The sequence below is a fragment of the Falco naumanni genome, chromosome 12 (assembly GCF_017639655.2).
Source record: "Falco naumanni isolate bFalNau1 chromosome 12, bFalNau1.pat, whole genome shotgun sequence".
Classification (NCBI taxonomy): Eukaryota; Metazoa; Chordata; class Aves; order Falconiformes; family Falconidae; genus Falco; species Falco naumanni.
The window spans coordinates 28,331,493-28,348,514 of record NC_054065.1 but is presented as its reverse complement, the minus strand read 5'-3'; the positions used below and the strand labels follow the sequence as shown (position 1 = coordinate 28,348,514).

At 37.0% G+C, this 17,022-nt stretch overlaps 1 protein-coding gene across 8 annotated transcripts in view; it reads left to right on the top strand.

The window, feature by feature from the left end:
* CDC42BPA (CDC42 binding protein kinase alpha) overlaps window positions 1-17,022 on the top strand; it is a 188,571-nt gene that overhangs the window by 129,690 nt on the left and 41,859 nt on the right. For all 8 annotated transcript variants that reach the window (XM_040612198.1, XM_040612197.1, XM_040612196.1 and 5 more), the window contains 6 exons: window positions 1,921-2,026; window positions 3,773-3,897; window positions 11,277-11,382; window positions 12,003-12,151; window positions 13,367-13,458; window positions 16,160-16,236. In XM_040612198.1, the coding sequence (XP_040468132.1) occupies window positions 1,921-2,026; window positions 3,773-3,897; window positions 11,277-11,382; window positions 12,003-12,151; window positions 13,367-13,458; window positions 16,160-16,236 (655 nt within the window). The remainder of the gene's footprint in view (window positions 1-1,920; window positions 2,027-3,772; window positions 3,898-11,276; window positions 11,383-12,002; window positions 12,152-13,366; window positions 13,459-16,159; window positions 16,237-17,022) is intronic.

The window sequence follows — 17,022 nt, the reverse complement described above, 5'->3', positions numbered from 1 at the left end:
TAAAATTTGTTCTTGTTTCTTTATTATAGTATAGCAATCTGACTTACTGGTAGTGACAGTCACCAGTTGAAATAAGAATGCGAGGTACAGAAAACTTACAAGTATGTTGGGCTCTTTTACCAATCCAAAGCTTCCTTAATCCACCACTATTTATGGCTGCTTTGAGCCTTAAAGCCTTAGAAGAACAAATTTTAGACAAATACAGAATGAAAACCTCTAAACAAAACCATAAAACCATAAAAGCTAAGTAAAAGAAATAAATTAATAAAAATTTAGGTGGGTCTGCTGTCTGAGAAATTAGCTTTGAATCTATGCCTTGCAAACAGAAGCAAGACCTGTTATTAATTGCCCTGACAGCCAGTGCTTTAATCTCTTCCTGCCTTTTCCCTAGACTGCTCATCATATGCATGGAATCTGTTGATATAGAAAAGGAGTGGTGGTGAATTTCAAACTTGGCATTTAAACAGTAACGATAGTATGTTACTTTACTAGTATGTAGTGTTATGTTTCAAAGGATGCCTAGCAACATAGAATTTCACTATGAGACTAACATGCTGGACTAGATTTCAAAGAGTGGTTGAAGCACTAAATGAATTTCAAATTAGGAATAGGAAATTCAAACCAGCATTACTCTTAACTGGGTTCACTGTAACTACTGGCACTTCTCATCTTTTAAGGGTGTTCTCTCAATTTGGCATAGTAGTAGTAGTTCTGCATCTCAGAAAAAGAGGCAAGGATGTAATTTCTCTGTTACACAATGTAAAAGTCTGATCAGTATCCAGAAAAAAAAAAAGTGTAATGTTTAAGACAAGGTATCCCCTGGATTTTATTTTTACAGAGTTAACCTTTTATACTGGGCACTTTTTCAAATCTTTTAAGGCTGAATGGTGGTGTTTGCTGAATGGATCTTTACTGTATCTGTGGCAATGATAGGGTAGTTCCATCAACTGACTGATGAACTTTGTGCAGGTTACCTGAATAATTGGTGAAATGGTGAGTGCAAACCTAGTGAGTCTCAAAGGAGTGGATGTGAGGTGGGAGTTACGTGTCTAAAACATTGCTGTACACCACTTTAAAGAAGGTAGTGGTTTTGGCAAACAGAGGGCCTGCCACTTCACAGGTTCTCGTATTCATTGTGCAAGGTCAAAGGTGACGTTAAGCAGAATCAACCAGGGGTTCTCCTCTACTGAATGACATACACAGGAGAAGGGAAGTCTTTGGGGAAACAGCTACTCTGAAACTCTTTTCTCAGAAACAAGGTCCAAACCTGCTCTAGAATCTGGTGATATTAGGAGTGTATAGGTTATCCATCCACTCTTTGCTGATAGTATACAGTACCTGAATTAACAGTTCGAATGTGTCCTCTGGCCGTTCTAAATTCTCCAGAGACTAGCCCATATAAGCTTTTCTCATCAGAGACCCAGCCCCAGGTGCTCTAATTTAGCTTCGGTATGTTCTGGTTTCAGACATGGTCATTGTTGCCTGTCGTTCTCCGTGTAACTTGGAATTATAGAAATGTCTACATTAAAATAATGGTTGTGTGAGCTGAGAATTTACCCTGAGCATTTTAGAATATCGACACACACATTGCTCTGCACAATTACAGCTGCTCAATACTTGAAGGATTCATCTGAAGAACAAAATACATATAAGTGGATTGATAAATGTTAGCTCAGTGGAGTTCTGTTAATACCGTGCTGAAGGAAAAATCATTGTCTAATTATAAATTCCAGCGGACTGCCTTATAATCTGAAGATGGTAGTATAATACATTTACTTGCTTAATTTTAAGAGGCTGTGGTATTCCCAGTGTCGTAGTTCCCTTTCAGCTAGTGTGCATTGATCTTTTTGTATTTAAGTGAATAGTGTGATGAGTTTTAGAATAGGGACCTTTCTAATTCTATTTCATTTTATTTCTTAGCCAAAGTGAAAGGGAAGAATTTGAAACAGAGTTCAAACAGAAGTATGAACGAGAAAAGATTCTGCTGACAGAGGAAAACAAAAAACTTTCAAATGAACTTGATAAGGTAAGTGCTGTTGAGTTCTGAGCTTACTATGCTATGTACAGATTGGACAATATAGAACTGTATTGTTATTATTAAATCTTAATTGATAGCAGAACTTGATATTACACAAAAAGTTATTAGTATTTTATTTTAATAGAGAGTATCTAGATGCATCTGAACTTGAGTGTGTGCACTTATATGTATATATACATGTGTGTATTTATGTGTAGGAATTGAGTTAGATGGTCTTACGGTTCATTAAGATTCACTTTAGACAATACCTTAAGGCAACAGAAAAGGATGATTTCATTGTATGACCCAAATATAAGAATACATAGTTAATGATGTGATTATTTAGAGTATATTTGCATCTCAATTGCTGTGAAATAACAGGGCTCCTCCCACCCATTGAGATTAAGTGTTACTTTGAGATATTAAAAAAAAAATACAAATGATAAGGCATATTAATTGAAGCGTGTTGGGCAAGGAATAATTATGTTTTGTGCATTTAGATTATCTCTTTATTGTTCACTTTGACAGGTTATTCAAGGTCATTTTGGATTAGCCAAGTCTTGTTAAACTTGTCTCTTCTTTTTTTAATACATCACAATTTCTAAAAATATGATGAAAGTACGGTGTTCTTCAAAGTAAGCATGTTTGCATGTCAGTGTTCAAATTAAAGTATATTTTCATACCAGTGTAAGATGCATTTTATATATGCCTATATGTAGGCTTAGTCCAAGAACAGTAATAGGCTAGTCACTTTGATAGGTTTTCTGCTTGATGTTTCTTTTTTTTTCTTTTTTTCTTTTAATTTGATTAGCTTTATATTTTTCTTGTCAAATGACATTTACTAAATAGTCTTATTTTAATTATAAGCCTATTTAAATGATAAAATATGGAGTGGAGTACTCCAGGAGTAAAAAACAGAATACATTTAAACCAGATTTTTTTTTTTTCATCGTTTTGATTTGTTAATGTATTTCAGTACTAAAAGAAGCCTTTCACGTGAGATGCATTCTTCTAAGCAGGCCTTCCTATAAAGTCTATCTGATCTCCAATTCCAGTTTGACTTTATGAATAATTATTTAACATAATGAAGGTTTAGTTCCCAATACCAACTCAGGTTAGCTGTGGCTTTTGTCTTGCAGAATGTGCAGGCATGAATGACAGCTATGTGAATGCGAGAGGTTAATTGCTAGGTATAACATATTGTACTTACAGATGTGCATTTAATTTCAATTTCCCTGTCTGCAAGTAAGTAAAATGAAAAATAGGGGAATGTGAAACACCTGGAGAATCTCAGGACTGACTTGTGCCTGAAACTGTTAAAGCCTCTCATTCTCCATGGTTACTAAACAAGGGAGAGGTTTGGCAGTTTTATCTGAGCTACAACAGTTTTTGTGCCCTTGGTTTGCTCTTTTAATGTAGTTTTTTCTTTATAGAACATTCCACACCTATATGGTCAAAGCAGAAATCTTCTAAAAGTTATAGAGGTATTTGGAGACTAATTCTCAGAAAACTAATTAATTTGCTAGAGCAAAAATATAGTTCTAGTCCTCAAAAATGGCCTTTCAGTACAGCTAAGGTCATACATGAGAAGAGATTCTGGCATTTATTGTTACGTGGTGTTTATTGTGGTGGGTAATACCCATTTTTAAAGCAGATGCATGATGTGGGACAGGAGAAGACGTGGCTTTTGAGGCTGCGTAGATACGGAGTCGCAGCAGCTCATACTTTTAACAAGCTGTTTGAATTCTCATTCAGCTCACCACCATGTTTGAGAGGCTGAGTATGAATAACCGGCAGCTGGAAGAAGAGATGAGAGACCTGGCTGATAAAAAGGAGTCCGTGGCCCACTGGGAGGCCCAAATTACTGAGATCATCCAGTGGTGAGTACTCTGCTCTAGTGCCATTGCAGAAACCCCTCGGTATGTGGTAGGGCAGTTACTGAGGTTTTGCCGTTGCATATGGCGCTTGTAAGTGCTTAGGTGGAGTCTCGCACCCGCCTGGGATTCTGCTGTATGTTCGCTGGAGATTTTAATAATTATCCAAATCTGGAACGTGGTGTTCCTCCTTAAGAGCGAAAGTGTCTTACCAAATACAACTTTTTTAAGTGCAGAAGACTCGTGGCCATTGGGTGTGGCTTGCGGCTTTGGAAGAATGCTGGAAGGAGTCATGTGCTGAGCTCACGCCTCCGAGAGGGAGCAAGCCTGGGAAAAGCAATCGCTGAGAGTATTTGTGTCTCGGCATTAATTTCCTTCATCTGCTTGGCATGTGGCAGAATGAAACAAATACAGTGTAACTTTTATGTGATTTTTTTATAAGGAGGGCATTTGAGACTACCACAAAGCCAGTCAAGTGATGTTTCTAATAATACTTTTGCTAAATAATGACATTATGTTTCTAAAGTCTTCTGTCCGGTTCTAGTAAATTAAGAGGGGGTGGGGAAAGCCCAAATTGAAACTATTAAGAGAAAAAGATGGTTTTATCTAGGTGGCCTTTATTTTTCCTCTCCATGCCTGCTTCTCTCCCCTCCCTTTTTATGGTCCATTGCAGTGTTTAGCATCCACAAAAGCAGTTTACATCGAGACAGGTTTTTTTACAGCTCATCCAATTCTGGAAAGATTCCTTCATCATATACTAATCTTTTTTTGTTTACTACTTGATCATTTTTGCCCCCCATTTTTCCTGTCTCATGTTAGTGAAAAAATCTGATTTGTTGTGTCAAAGCAAAAAAGGGAAACATTTGCTTTGTGAAATCTATTTTGGTATTGTTGCAATGTCAGTATAATTTTGTTGTCCAAATACAGAGAAGTTTGTCAGTTGAATATAGCCATGTGAATATGTAACAAGAAAGAAGGGAAGTTGTTTGGGTTTCTGGAAGTGTTTTAAACAGCGTTTGTTACATAAAATAATGTAACGCTGATCGGTCCATAGTGTCTCAAGGCATTGTATTTGTAGCAGAGGTTAAAAAACTCAAAGGGTCCACTTTGGGCATGTTCCTTTTCAGTCCTGTCTCTCTTAACTGTGAGTGTAGTCAACAGCCCGTGTCACAGAAATTATAAAAAAAAACAAACCATAAAAGTTGTTTAAAACAGTTAATTTCTAGCCAATCAGAAATACTTACTGAGAAAAAAATCAAGGTAAAGAGAGACAAGTCGTCTGTTTCACATTCCATATTTTTTTTAGGCAATGCTTCTCTGCTTACTGCACCAAAGTAACCAAACCCCTTTTTTCAGATTTACGTTTGAAAGCACTCATAAAACTTGGCAGTTCTGGAAAAAGACAAGTCAGAATTAGTTGTGGACTGTTTTACTTAGCACTATGTAAAAATGTACCAACAGCCATTAAGAATGCCCTTTCTGCAGTTTATGAGTGTTTAATATTTTAAGATGTACTACTGATGTGGTTCAGGTATATGATAAAGCATCTTGCGTGTATTGGAGATGTCACTGGGGTGGTAAAGGAGTTTGGGATCGAGGTTTTTGTTACATCTACAGATATTAATGAAAAAAGATTAGGAACATGCAAGACTAACTTTTTGAATGAAAGATACTATTTCACTGATCCCTTATGATAAAAAGTATGAAACTAAAAATTGAAGAATTACGTAAAAAGAAAAAATAATAATAATTGTGGGCAAAGTTAAAGGAGATTAAAAAAATATCTGGCTTGGTTCCAGTTTTTAATCACTGTACACGTCTCAGTTTTCTCTCTATACTCCTCTCTGCTTATGATAAGGTTTTTTTAGCTATGAGAAGCCTTATTTTGACTCACATGTTTTTTCTTATGTTTAGATTTTCCATGTGTTACTTAGATAATCTGGTCATGTCCATCTGCTGTCCTTAGAATTCAGCACTGCACACTGAGACTAGGTCCTGCTCTGAGGATTTTTTGCTGTGGAACGTGGGGTGCTATATGAAGTATTTAAATACCTGTAATACCAATAAACCTTTCAAAAGAAAAAAAAAACCAACTAATTTTGAGGAAAACTAGTTGTATTAAATCAGTCACAAGTCTATGTTTTCCTCAGAAGAGCACGCAATTTAAATCCATGCCTGTCCAACTCTTCAGTATGACAACAGAATGCCTTGGAGTTAACCGAGTAGGTTAGAGCTCGTAGGTTCCTTCAAAACTAACATTTTTTCACATAATAATACATTAAAATATGTGGTTTGGGTGCGTATGTTCCACCTTTTAAAAATGGGTTTTGCCTACCATCGTCTTTTTGTACTGTGATTCATGAAGGATAGGAGGCAGTAGATGGAATTAATTACTGGTTTTGTAAACAGTTTGCTCAGCTGCCTATGGTAGTTGAAGGGCTTTGTTCCAGCCCTGGTTTGGGTAACGCAAGCCCAAGGAGTCCCTGACTTCCTTGGAGTGCTCTGCCAATTAATAGATCTCGCTCAGGAAATCTGCCCCACTACTCAAATCCACGTTCTGGATGGTTTCTTCATGACTCCTCGGGCCTTTCTAAATCATTATTTCTTTCAGATTTTATAACTTGCAAGTAATTTTAATGGCCTATCATGTTCCTTTTAGCCTGTCCCTGCTTTTTTACTTTGCTATCTTGCATCTTTTTTAGGGCAAATGTACAAAAGCCGTTTTATTTTTGCTTTTGTTATCCCAAGATGCCATAAATATAGCAGAATTTCAACATAAACACTTGAATCAAACTTCCATTGCAAATTCTACTGTAGTAGCAGTAGACTCTCACAGATTATTCAGCCTTAATGGAGCTACTATATTTACAAGTTAATATTAGCCAAATCACTCATCATTCCTTGACAAGAGTAAGAAATATTGAGGCTTTTATAGTCGGCTATAAATTTTCCTGTGGGAGGTGGGAAAGAGATTCATTGCGTTGGAGGTTAATGCAGTCACTTTAAAAAGGAATCTTTCAAATAGCCATGGTATGATATTTCTGTTCTGTTGCAGAAAGGAGGTTGGTGGAAATCTTGGTAGTGATTCCCAGAGTACTTGGCAAGAATCTTAACTTACTAGTCGCTCTGAGAGGGATTCATGTAACAAAGTTCTAGGAGTCCTAAGGTAGACAACGAAAATCCCATTACTAGTACTGTAGAAGTCTGTTTTGCACCACACTGATTGAAAAGGAAGCCTAGACAACTATTTCAAATGAAGAATTCTGTATTGTTGAGTATATTTATATGGGTGAGCTAAATCCTACCTGATTTACCTACAGAGTGGATGTTAGGCTTTGATTCAGCTGGCCTGACACTGTGACTTACTGTTTAGCAGAAGATTCAGTTAATGTTTTCCTTGTTGACTAGATATTTTTTCCAATCAACTGTGGTTGATTTTATCTTAATTACTGATTTTGTTTAAAAAAACAAAACCAAAAATCAACCAACCCAAAAAGCCAACCCGAAAAACCTCCCCAAACGCATCTACATTAAATCAAACATTAAAAAGCCCTGAAGTTTTGGGGTTTTTTTTTGTTTGTTTGTTTGTTTTTGTTTTGTTTTGTTTTTTGTTTTAATCTGGTTGCTCTCAGAAGAAAGCACACGCAGATTGTGGGAAAGGTTTAGCAAAAGTTCTAGGAAAATTCAACTGTAAAACTTGAAACATGAAAAATTCTGAGATGCATTGTGTTTGAGGTAAGAATAATCAGAATTATCTATAACAGAAATTTTGAAGGGCAGAGGGAATTTCAGGGTTTGGGAGCAAAGTGTCGAAAATTTTTAGAGAAGTTTTAAATTTTGTTGGAGAGGGCAGGGGGGAAATGAAAAATTAAGTTGGAGCCTTTGAGCATAGTGATACAAAGACAGAAATTTAAAAGCATTGAGAAACTCCAGGAGAATTAGGAGTCACAGCTCTCAGACTCCCTTGGGATTTTAAATCAAGTAAGATGCAGCTTGACATAAGACCCTAAGGCTTTAAGACTCCTCCTGTTCAGCAAAGAACTCTAGTCTTCCTGGTCCATTTTGTACTGTAACGTATCCCAGACAGAGACCTAGAGGCTGCCTTTCTGAGCAGCGTGACACACAGCATACTAGATACTAGTCAATGGTTATTTGAAGGTTGCCATGATGTTGCTCCAACCAAAAAGCTAAATTTTATTTTACAAAATTTGTACTTTATCGTTGTTCTAGGTTCTTTACAGTTAATGACCTAAGCTTGCAAGGGCACTAACGTTATAGGTGGAAACAGAACAGTTAATCTAATCTGAATTTTCAGTAAAGAAAGTACTCTGAGTGGAACCTGAAAAACTTTTCTTCCATAGGTCTTTTGCTGTGCTTGTTAGGGCTCTCTGTAAGAAGGGGGGAAGAAGAGAAACATTAGTAAGAGTAACTTTACCATTCTTGCTCTAGCTTTTTTTAAAAAAGCCAACCAAACAAAAACAACAACAATAAAAAAACCACAAACAGTATCAAATCAGAAAAAACCTGTCAAGGGCACCTGGGTTCACACGTTTGATCAGTGTCTGTCATTATCTAGAGCATGCTGCCATCTAGTGGACAGCAAAACTTACCTCGGCTCCAAATTGTACTCCTCCTGTCTTTAACATTTTTCTCCTATATATAGGCCTCCAAGTGCTGGTTGACTGGTATAAATAATGCAAACCTACACAGAACATTAAAAAATGACTGGTACCAATTAGCAAATAAGAGTTAGGGAAATGATACTTGTTCATCTCGATGCTTAGCCCTGATAACCAGGCTTATGCTTCTTCCAAGTCCTTGCAGAGGAACTCTCGATAGCATCTCCCTGGAGACAATAGTGCTTTGTCATGTTTAGCTTTCGTTTATAGATTCCTGAACCATCTTAAATACTGTGCATGGTTACTTGACTTCTGAAATCTTCATTTGTGGTAAATGATACGTTAAGAAATTACCTCGGCTCCAAATTGTACTCCTCCTGTCTTTAAGATTCTGAGGAGTTTTCTTGAACTCTATAGATTTTTTGCAAAGATTGACTTTAGATTTAGATTTTAATTTTCTAGATTTCTACATGTTCTATGGAACATCTTTCTGAGGTTTTTGCATGTGGAGCTTTTCAGCATTTAGAGCCTGAAGGTTCTGTGTGTCATAATTAACTGAAGTGTGTTCTCAGCCTCTGTAAGGAGGGATCTATATGGCGTGATAAAAACTGACAAAGAAATTGGACATTTAAAGTTTCTCAGCTTTAATTAGAAAAGTTAAAAAATAAGGCACCGATTAAATTCTATTTTTAATCTGACATTGTGCCTTTTTTTCGGCAAAGGTTTTACACATCATTAAAAAGAGAGATCAAACACTGATTCCTAAATCTATTTTCCCTGCTTGTACATCAGGAAAACTTACTTTCTGACCTTGAGAGTCTCACATTCTTTTTATTCCTGCTTATACTCTTTTTCTTTTTACTGTGTATTTAATGATGCATCTTCTTCACCCCCCCGAAAGCATCTTCTGCTACTTCTCACATCTTTTGCCCACTCTTATACGCTGAGTGATTTGTATAGGCCAAGACTATCTGTGCCTGGTCGTCAAAATGTGCCATCCGGAATGTTATGGGGAAAAAAGTTGGTGTGCTGCTTGCACTGAGCTCTAATGTGCCTTGGGAAAAATAGTGACTCGTTAATATCTAAATTCTTACTGACTTCAGTGTCAGCAGTGCCTTTTTTCTAGGTACCTCTTGAACTAAATCGTAAGCAGGAGACAAAGATAAAGCCCAAAGCATGAATAACTGTTTGCTTTTTCATGTTGGGTGTGTGTGTTGTGGCAAAGGTTGCTGGTTTTGCATTAGCCTCCCCTGTATTAAAGCAATCTTCCTTACAGAAATGTTAAACTGCACGCCCAGAAGTCACCACAACATGCAGGTGTTTTGGTGTTTTGCCCGTAGCTTTCACATTGTGATCTTGCCCTAAGGCCACTATGGAAAAGCTCTTCTGTTCCTCCCTTGCCCATGGCTGTTCAAACTATGTGTTTTCTGTCTTTCTTGCCTCCTGGTGACTATCTATAAGTCTTCATTGAGACATTATATTATTTTTATTAATTAATGGCAGACTTGCAGGTAGCACCATTTCCATGTTCACTGTGTGTAGCATCAACCAGAGAAACTTCCCGGAGTGCCTTAAAGGCACAGAGCGGGCATCGATCACGTCCTGCAGAGAGGTCACGGTGAGACAAATTCAACCATCTGGAGAACTCTCATCTCCAGTCCAACATACTCGGGATTTTGGTTACTAAGGAAAGATCAGGAAACCAGGATAAGTTCATTTCTGTGAAATGGAAAAGCTATTTTCCCACTTTCCTATAAGTTATTTAAAACTTATTATTAAAAAGTTATTTATGACTTAGAGCACATCCTAAATGTTTCTGTGGTCAGTGTTGCTAGGGCTAGCTGTGATCGCGCTGTGGTAGCAGACTGCCGGTCTCCCAGGCCAGCTTGGAGACTGGGGCATGCCCTGCTCTTGCAGAGCTGGGTTTATTCTGTGGGCAGGCGGAGGGGTGATGCTCGGAGCCAGGCAGGTAAGGGGAAAGGAACTGGGGGGAGGCTGGCTGCTTGTTTGCTTTAGGGGTTTCGTAAGCTACTTGGTTTCAGTCAGGTCATTTTTTAGCAACTTTCTTTTCTATGGTAATAACTTGAGGCAAAGTGAAGAAAGAACCTTCTGCTGTGATTTATCACAGAAAGTTGGGTTTTTCTCTTTGTAACTGATGATCAAAGAATTGGAACAACAGATGTGTCTCCTCCTTGATGTCTTTACACCCAGGAAAACATGTCTTGATAGAAAGCTCGAGGGATGAGAGAGCCTCTTCTGGCTTATGCTGCTTAATGACATTAGAATTAGACTCTCCCTATTTATTTAGCATTTCTTGAAATAACTTTGATTCTATTAGTTCTCATAATCAGCTGAAACATTAAGGTCAACCACTAGTTCCAATATTATGTGGGTAGCTGCACTGTTGATTATTGGTTATAAATTTTGTCTTTACTCCTTAAAATTAGGTTGAATCCTGAAAGGTTTCTTTCCCACAGTCTCAATTTCAGATACTGAGACATATATTACATACTTAGAGATGTAGTTCTTCCATTTTTATTCCTGATCTTAGTGATATGTGTATTTTTAATGGAACTCTGCAAAGCAGCAAAGGCTTAGTTCTATGTGGTTTTCTGTGTTTTTTTTATTATCATTTCCTTATGGTTTATGATTTTGTTCTGTATTCTGCTTTTTTCTGTTTCTGGTTGCTATTCTGTTGAAGGGACTTTGGGTTTTTTTCTTTAGGTTCTTCTTTTTAAAACACCTTTTTCTTATGTAATTGTTTAGGGTAAGTGATGAAAAGGATGCTCGAGGTTATCTGCAAGCCTTGGCCTCTAAAATGACAGAAGAGCTAGAGGCCCTGAGGAACTCCAGTTTGGGTGCAAGAGCTACAGTAAGATTCTACTTCCATAATCCAGATTTTTTTATTTTTTTTATTTAATAAAGACCACTAATTTGATAGTTTCAGCTGCAGTAATAACTTGTCTGTAGAGTGTCTTTGTTAGGCAGAAGTTAAGACGTTCCTAGAGTTTCCCTTCTGAATAACTGAATAACAAATCTATTGTTTATCAATTAATTGAACACCAAATCTTTATAATGTGATTTTATCTATGATACTGTTTAAGTAGCTAGTTTATATATTAGTTTGTTGAAGGAAATCTATACTATGGGTCATGAAAGTCTTAAAAGTCTTTCACTTGTGAAATGTGAGTGTTCTTCATGGCTGTCATTTCAGTTGAGGCACAAAAGTTCAATTCACAGAATCTCTTTGCATTTGAGATCATGACAGCATCAAATGTTCATCTTGCCTATTTAGTACTTGAGTTTAAAAGGAATAATAGTAATAACAATATTCTTAATTTTTCAGGTTTAGATTACTTTGGAATTAATGAACTCTTACATTAAGAATATAAGTCTGAAAAACATAATTGTTGAAGTTACTTATATTCCTCTTTTTCAGCTTTCTTTCCTCTTATTCTTTCTTCTCTCTCTCTTCTTTTTATTTTTCACTAGGACATGCCTTGGAAGATGCGCCGCTTTGCAAAACTGGATATGTCTGCAAGGTTGGAGCTACAGTCTGCTCTTGATGCTGAAATCCGAGCCAAACAGGCTATTCAGGATGAGTTGAATAAAGTCAAAGCTTCCTGTATATCTACAGAGTGGTAAGACTGACTTGTTCTGGTGGAAATTAATGTCAATACCTCCCAGGGAGTGTGATCAAATCATGATTTTAAGAATCTTGTCTGTCAAAATTTCCTAGCAAATGATACACCAGTTTCTTACATCTGAATGTGAAAAAAGACCATCTCTCTCTTCATTGTGTAAGCAGTTGAACACTTACTGGGAAAACTTGAAATCTAGAAGACTTTCAGAGGGGACACTTTCTCTTCAGCCGTTTAATCTCTCCTAATTGTGATAGCAAGTTCAAATGCAAGCAGCGTTTGGATTTGTGTCTCAGAACATACTCTCTTCCATTCTATTGATAGCTGCATTGGCTTAGCCGCCAAAAATCAGTTACGGCTTACTGATTTGCATGGTAATAAGATTTGGTTATGGGAGATCGTGAATTCTTTAATTCCTTCCTCAGACATCCCCCCTCCCCTCCCAAAATCACAATTTATTCTGAGCTGGGTGAATGCCTGAAGCAGGGATTAGTAGGAAGACATTCCATTTCTAGGTCTCCAGCTTCAATCTAGCTCGGAGCACTGACTTGTTTTGCAGCTTTAGGAAAGCAGTTGGACAGAGCCAAGATTGAAATATGTTATCTGTAAAGTGGGGATACCTTGTCCCCCTGACTTGGATGTTTCGGAGGCGAGGTAATATGATGATAAGAGGCATGGTAGACCCCCTAAGAACAGGAGAACCAGTGTTTACTTTGATAAGCAAGGATGAGAAGTGTGGTAGAAATGGGATTTATTGAATTTGAAGTACTGTTACCTGTCAGCTGTGAATCACAACTAACTGTAAAGTAACTAAGAAAATAGTTCAAAATAACCTGTTAGTATCACAGGCACTGTGAATTAACAAAAAAAACCAAACCATTTTTAAGCATAAAAATACACATGGTCTTTTTTTTTTTTTTTTTTTTCTCATTCACAGGATACAGGCTCACACAAATACTCGGAAACGCAAGCCTATTTAATGGCTAAACAGGGGCCATTAATTGCTTGTTCTGTTTTTGGGTTTTGGGGTTTTTTTAAGACAGTGTACTAAACAGATCCCAGTAGATTTCTGAATTCATTCTGGCATTTGATGACATCATGAAGCTTGTTGGGCATTAATTTTTAAATTGCATGCGAAGATTGACAGAAGAAGTGACTTCTTATCATGGGTTCTCAACATTTACATAGGTTTTTTGTTTGTATTTTTCTTTGAAGTAAATTGCAAGAATCTGAGAAGAAGAACATGGAACTGTTGACAGATATTGAAAGGCTGAAGAAGGAGACAGAAGAGCTTAGATCAGAAAAGGGTATGGCAACTGATATCCAAGTAAATAATATGTTTCTCATTGGTGGGTACATCTTATCAATTAAATGTCACCTTGCAACTAAAATAAGATACCAACAGACTTTGGCATACAAAATGTGAGCACAACAACTGCATGTTAAGATGTACCCACAGCAGTTGCATTTGCACTTGTAATACCCTCAGTTTTGTTGATACACTTGAACCAGTAAGGTATTATTTGAGTTGGGACTGCATTATTCTTATCTGGTATATGTATAGTGATCTACTGCCAGAAAACTGTTAGAACTGCAGATATATTTATAATCTTTTTCCCCTTTATGATGGTTGAAGGTATTTAGATTTCAATACTGATCTTGGTGTTCTTCATCTATGAATGTTTTGGTCCTGTCTACACAGAGAGTAAACAACTGCATAGGCCTTCATAGCATTTATGTGTTTCTGGGATGACTGTTGATTGGCTTTGTAACCGCATAGTGAGCAGTGAGTGTGGTGATGTTTGCTTTGCTGTGGTACTGAGAGTATGTTCTGGAATTTCTAGTGCATCTGTCTAACAGTATTTCGCATTGTTGCTGAGAGAAGAGACTTTTTGGCAATTCTGAAATGAAAAAAAAAAATCATTAAGAGATGATTAATCATCTGGCTGATTCTTTGCAGTTCCCGTAGTAGCTCTAATAGTTGTATCTTTGGAGTCACATGGGAAGAAGTGATTTTTCAGGCCAAACAATTACCTAATTTTCTGTAGGGAACTGTTTGAACTCCAGAGTTTCAAAATTTTGGCAACAATTGCTGCATAGGGATGTCAGATATTGTTCAGCCTTTGCAACCTAATGGCATGTTGATCAATAATGCATTGTAGTTAACATTTTTCTCCTATATATAGGCCTCCAAGTGCTGGTTGACTGGTATAAATAATACAGACCTACACAGAACATTAAAAAATGACTGGTACCAATTAGCAAATAAGAGTTAGGGAAATGATACTTGTTCATCTCGATGCTTAGCCCTGATAACCAGGCTTATGCTTCTTCCAAGTCCTTGCAGAGGAACTCTTGATAGCATCTCCCTGGAGACAATAGTGCTTTGTCATGTTTAGCTTTTGTTTATAGATTCCTGAACCATCTTAAATACTGTGCATGGTTACTTGACTTCTGAAATCTTCATTTGTGGTAAATGATACGTTAAGAAATTATAATTATTAATTTACCCTGTATTTTTTGCAGTGTTTAAAACCTTACTGTTTTTGTGAAAATAGACATTTACTCCTTTCTAAAAAAAAAAAAGGGAAGAAAACAGACTGTTAAAGAATTAAGTTAGTTATGCATTTTGCCAGAAGTAAATGAAGATTCTACTGCAACTAATCAAATACTTTGATAGAAATATACCTTAATACAAAATCCTTGTCATCTTTGGACGTGGTTTTCTATATAAGGAGAAATATATTGATGTTTGAATCATGAACTGTATGGAGGATTCAGATGTAGTCGATGTACAGTGGTAGAGTGACTTCTTGATGTGTGGAAATTGATTTCTGGGAAGGGATTACTTAGATTAGCACTTGCATCCTTTGCTCTTTATAAATGTATTCCAGAAACTTAGAGGGTTGGGGAAGAAGATTACTAAAAATGATTCTGTAAAGTAGCAGGTAGTTTGAGAACTGTTTTGAGTATTTTACTGAGGTTTCAGTGTATTTATTTTTAAGAGAAGAAAGGCTTATTTGTAACTTCTTTGTTCACTGTGGGTTGTATTTGGAGCAAACAGGGTGATGTAGCTAGTTAGAGCAAGACATTCACATTTTTTATAAGAAATAAATGACCTTTGATACTATCAGTCTTCTGGGACGTGCAGAGTCCTGCAGGCTCTGGTCATAATAAGTATATATATAATGTAATATATATGTTATAGTGTTCAGGAACCTAGAGTTTGTGCACATCTGTGATTTATAAACACCCACACACCAATTTGAATTATGCCCCAACGAAAAGAAGGGGGAAAAAATACATCATTGGAAGCAAGTTAAAACAACAGTCAAGATGTGCCAGCCTCTGCAGCTGCAGTGGATGCAGCGTTCCTGCTCTGCTTACTGGCAGAAAACCACGTAAATGGCACAGCGTGACAGAGATATTTTAAGCTTTACCCAGGATTGTTACTCCTGGGCATTCAAAAGTGAGAGGTGGCAGACAGGCATAGAGCATGAATCAAGGAACCCGTATTATTTGGAAATGCAGTGTGTTCCCCTCAACAGTCTGTTCTGTACAGTTTTGTGTTTTGTACATGTTTTGTGGTTACCTCACTGTTGGCTACAGCTGTCTTGTCACAGCAGCCTATCCAGCGTGTGACTGGAGCAGGGGTGACACCTGCTGCATTGCTGTCTATGTCTGTATGTCCTGCAGCGCGTGTTGCAAGTGGACATAAGCTCATTAGAACCTTCTGCATAAATAGACCCTGTACTTACAGTGTGTTTTTATGTTGAATTCACACCACACACATCCTGGCTTGGAGAAGGTTAATTAAACATACGCTGCTTGCTTAGTGGGTGTATGTCTATTAAAAAAAATCTGCTCTGAAAACACACCAAATGTGACAACTCATTTCAAAATGTGTAGGTGTGTCAGGTGGATACTCAAACCCTGATTCAACAAGGCAAAGGTCCTCCATGAAAAGGTCATTTTTCTGTAGCTTAAAAACCTGCTGCTGTTTTCTAGGTGTAAAGCACCAAGACTCACAGAATTCTTTCTTGGCATTTTTGAATGCGCCTACCTCTGCTCTGGATCAATTTGAAGTAAGTGTACAGCTATTCTAACTCTCTGTTAGTGGAATTGCAGCTGTTATGTGCAGGTTATATCATATTTGCTGGGAGTTTGCTACTGTGTTTTAATCACATTGCCCCATTTATATTTGTATATAATAATATGTGAAAATTGTGTCATTTACCGCGCTGGCTGTCTTACGGTGAACAGTAGTAGTGATAGTGAATTCTCTCTCAAATCTTGAATGCTGAAATTTGCTGATTTTTGTATTGAACCTGAAAAGCGTAGTTGTTTAAATGGCCTTTCTTTCTATTCAGAAAAATCCTAAGTAGCGCAGCTACTGGTTTGGTAAAAATGAGAGGAAATACATGAATAATCCCTGAATGTATTCCGTGAAGTCATCGGTACTGTATATTTATTAGGTTGTTTTCATCTTCTGTTCATTTTACACAGATTGTAAAATCCAGATAATTACTATTTATCTCTTCTCCACAGATCCTATATACTTAAATAAAGCTGGCTAATTCCTTTGTCACATTTAGGCAAAAGACCAGCTTAAGTAGAAAACCTGAAAAAAACCTGAAATGATACTGTGTATCTCATATCTTCTTTTTTTAATGAACAGTAAGCAATGCATCATTTTCCATTTGAAAGAACAGCTGGGGTGAAACTCAATTCAGAGGATGGGACAAGGCACCTCCTTTACAGTTATACATTGGTCTAAAATTTGCCCCTGTTTTTTTCCTGATGAGTGTGCAAAGTCATCACATTTAGCCATGAAAGAGCTTTTGTTATTGATGTGTCAAAATTTACTTTCT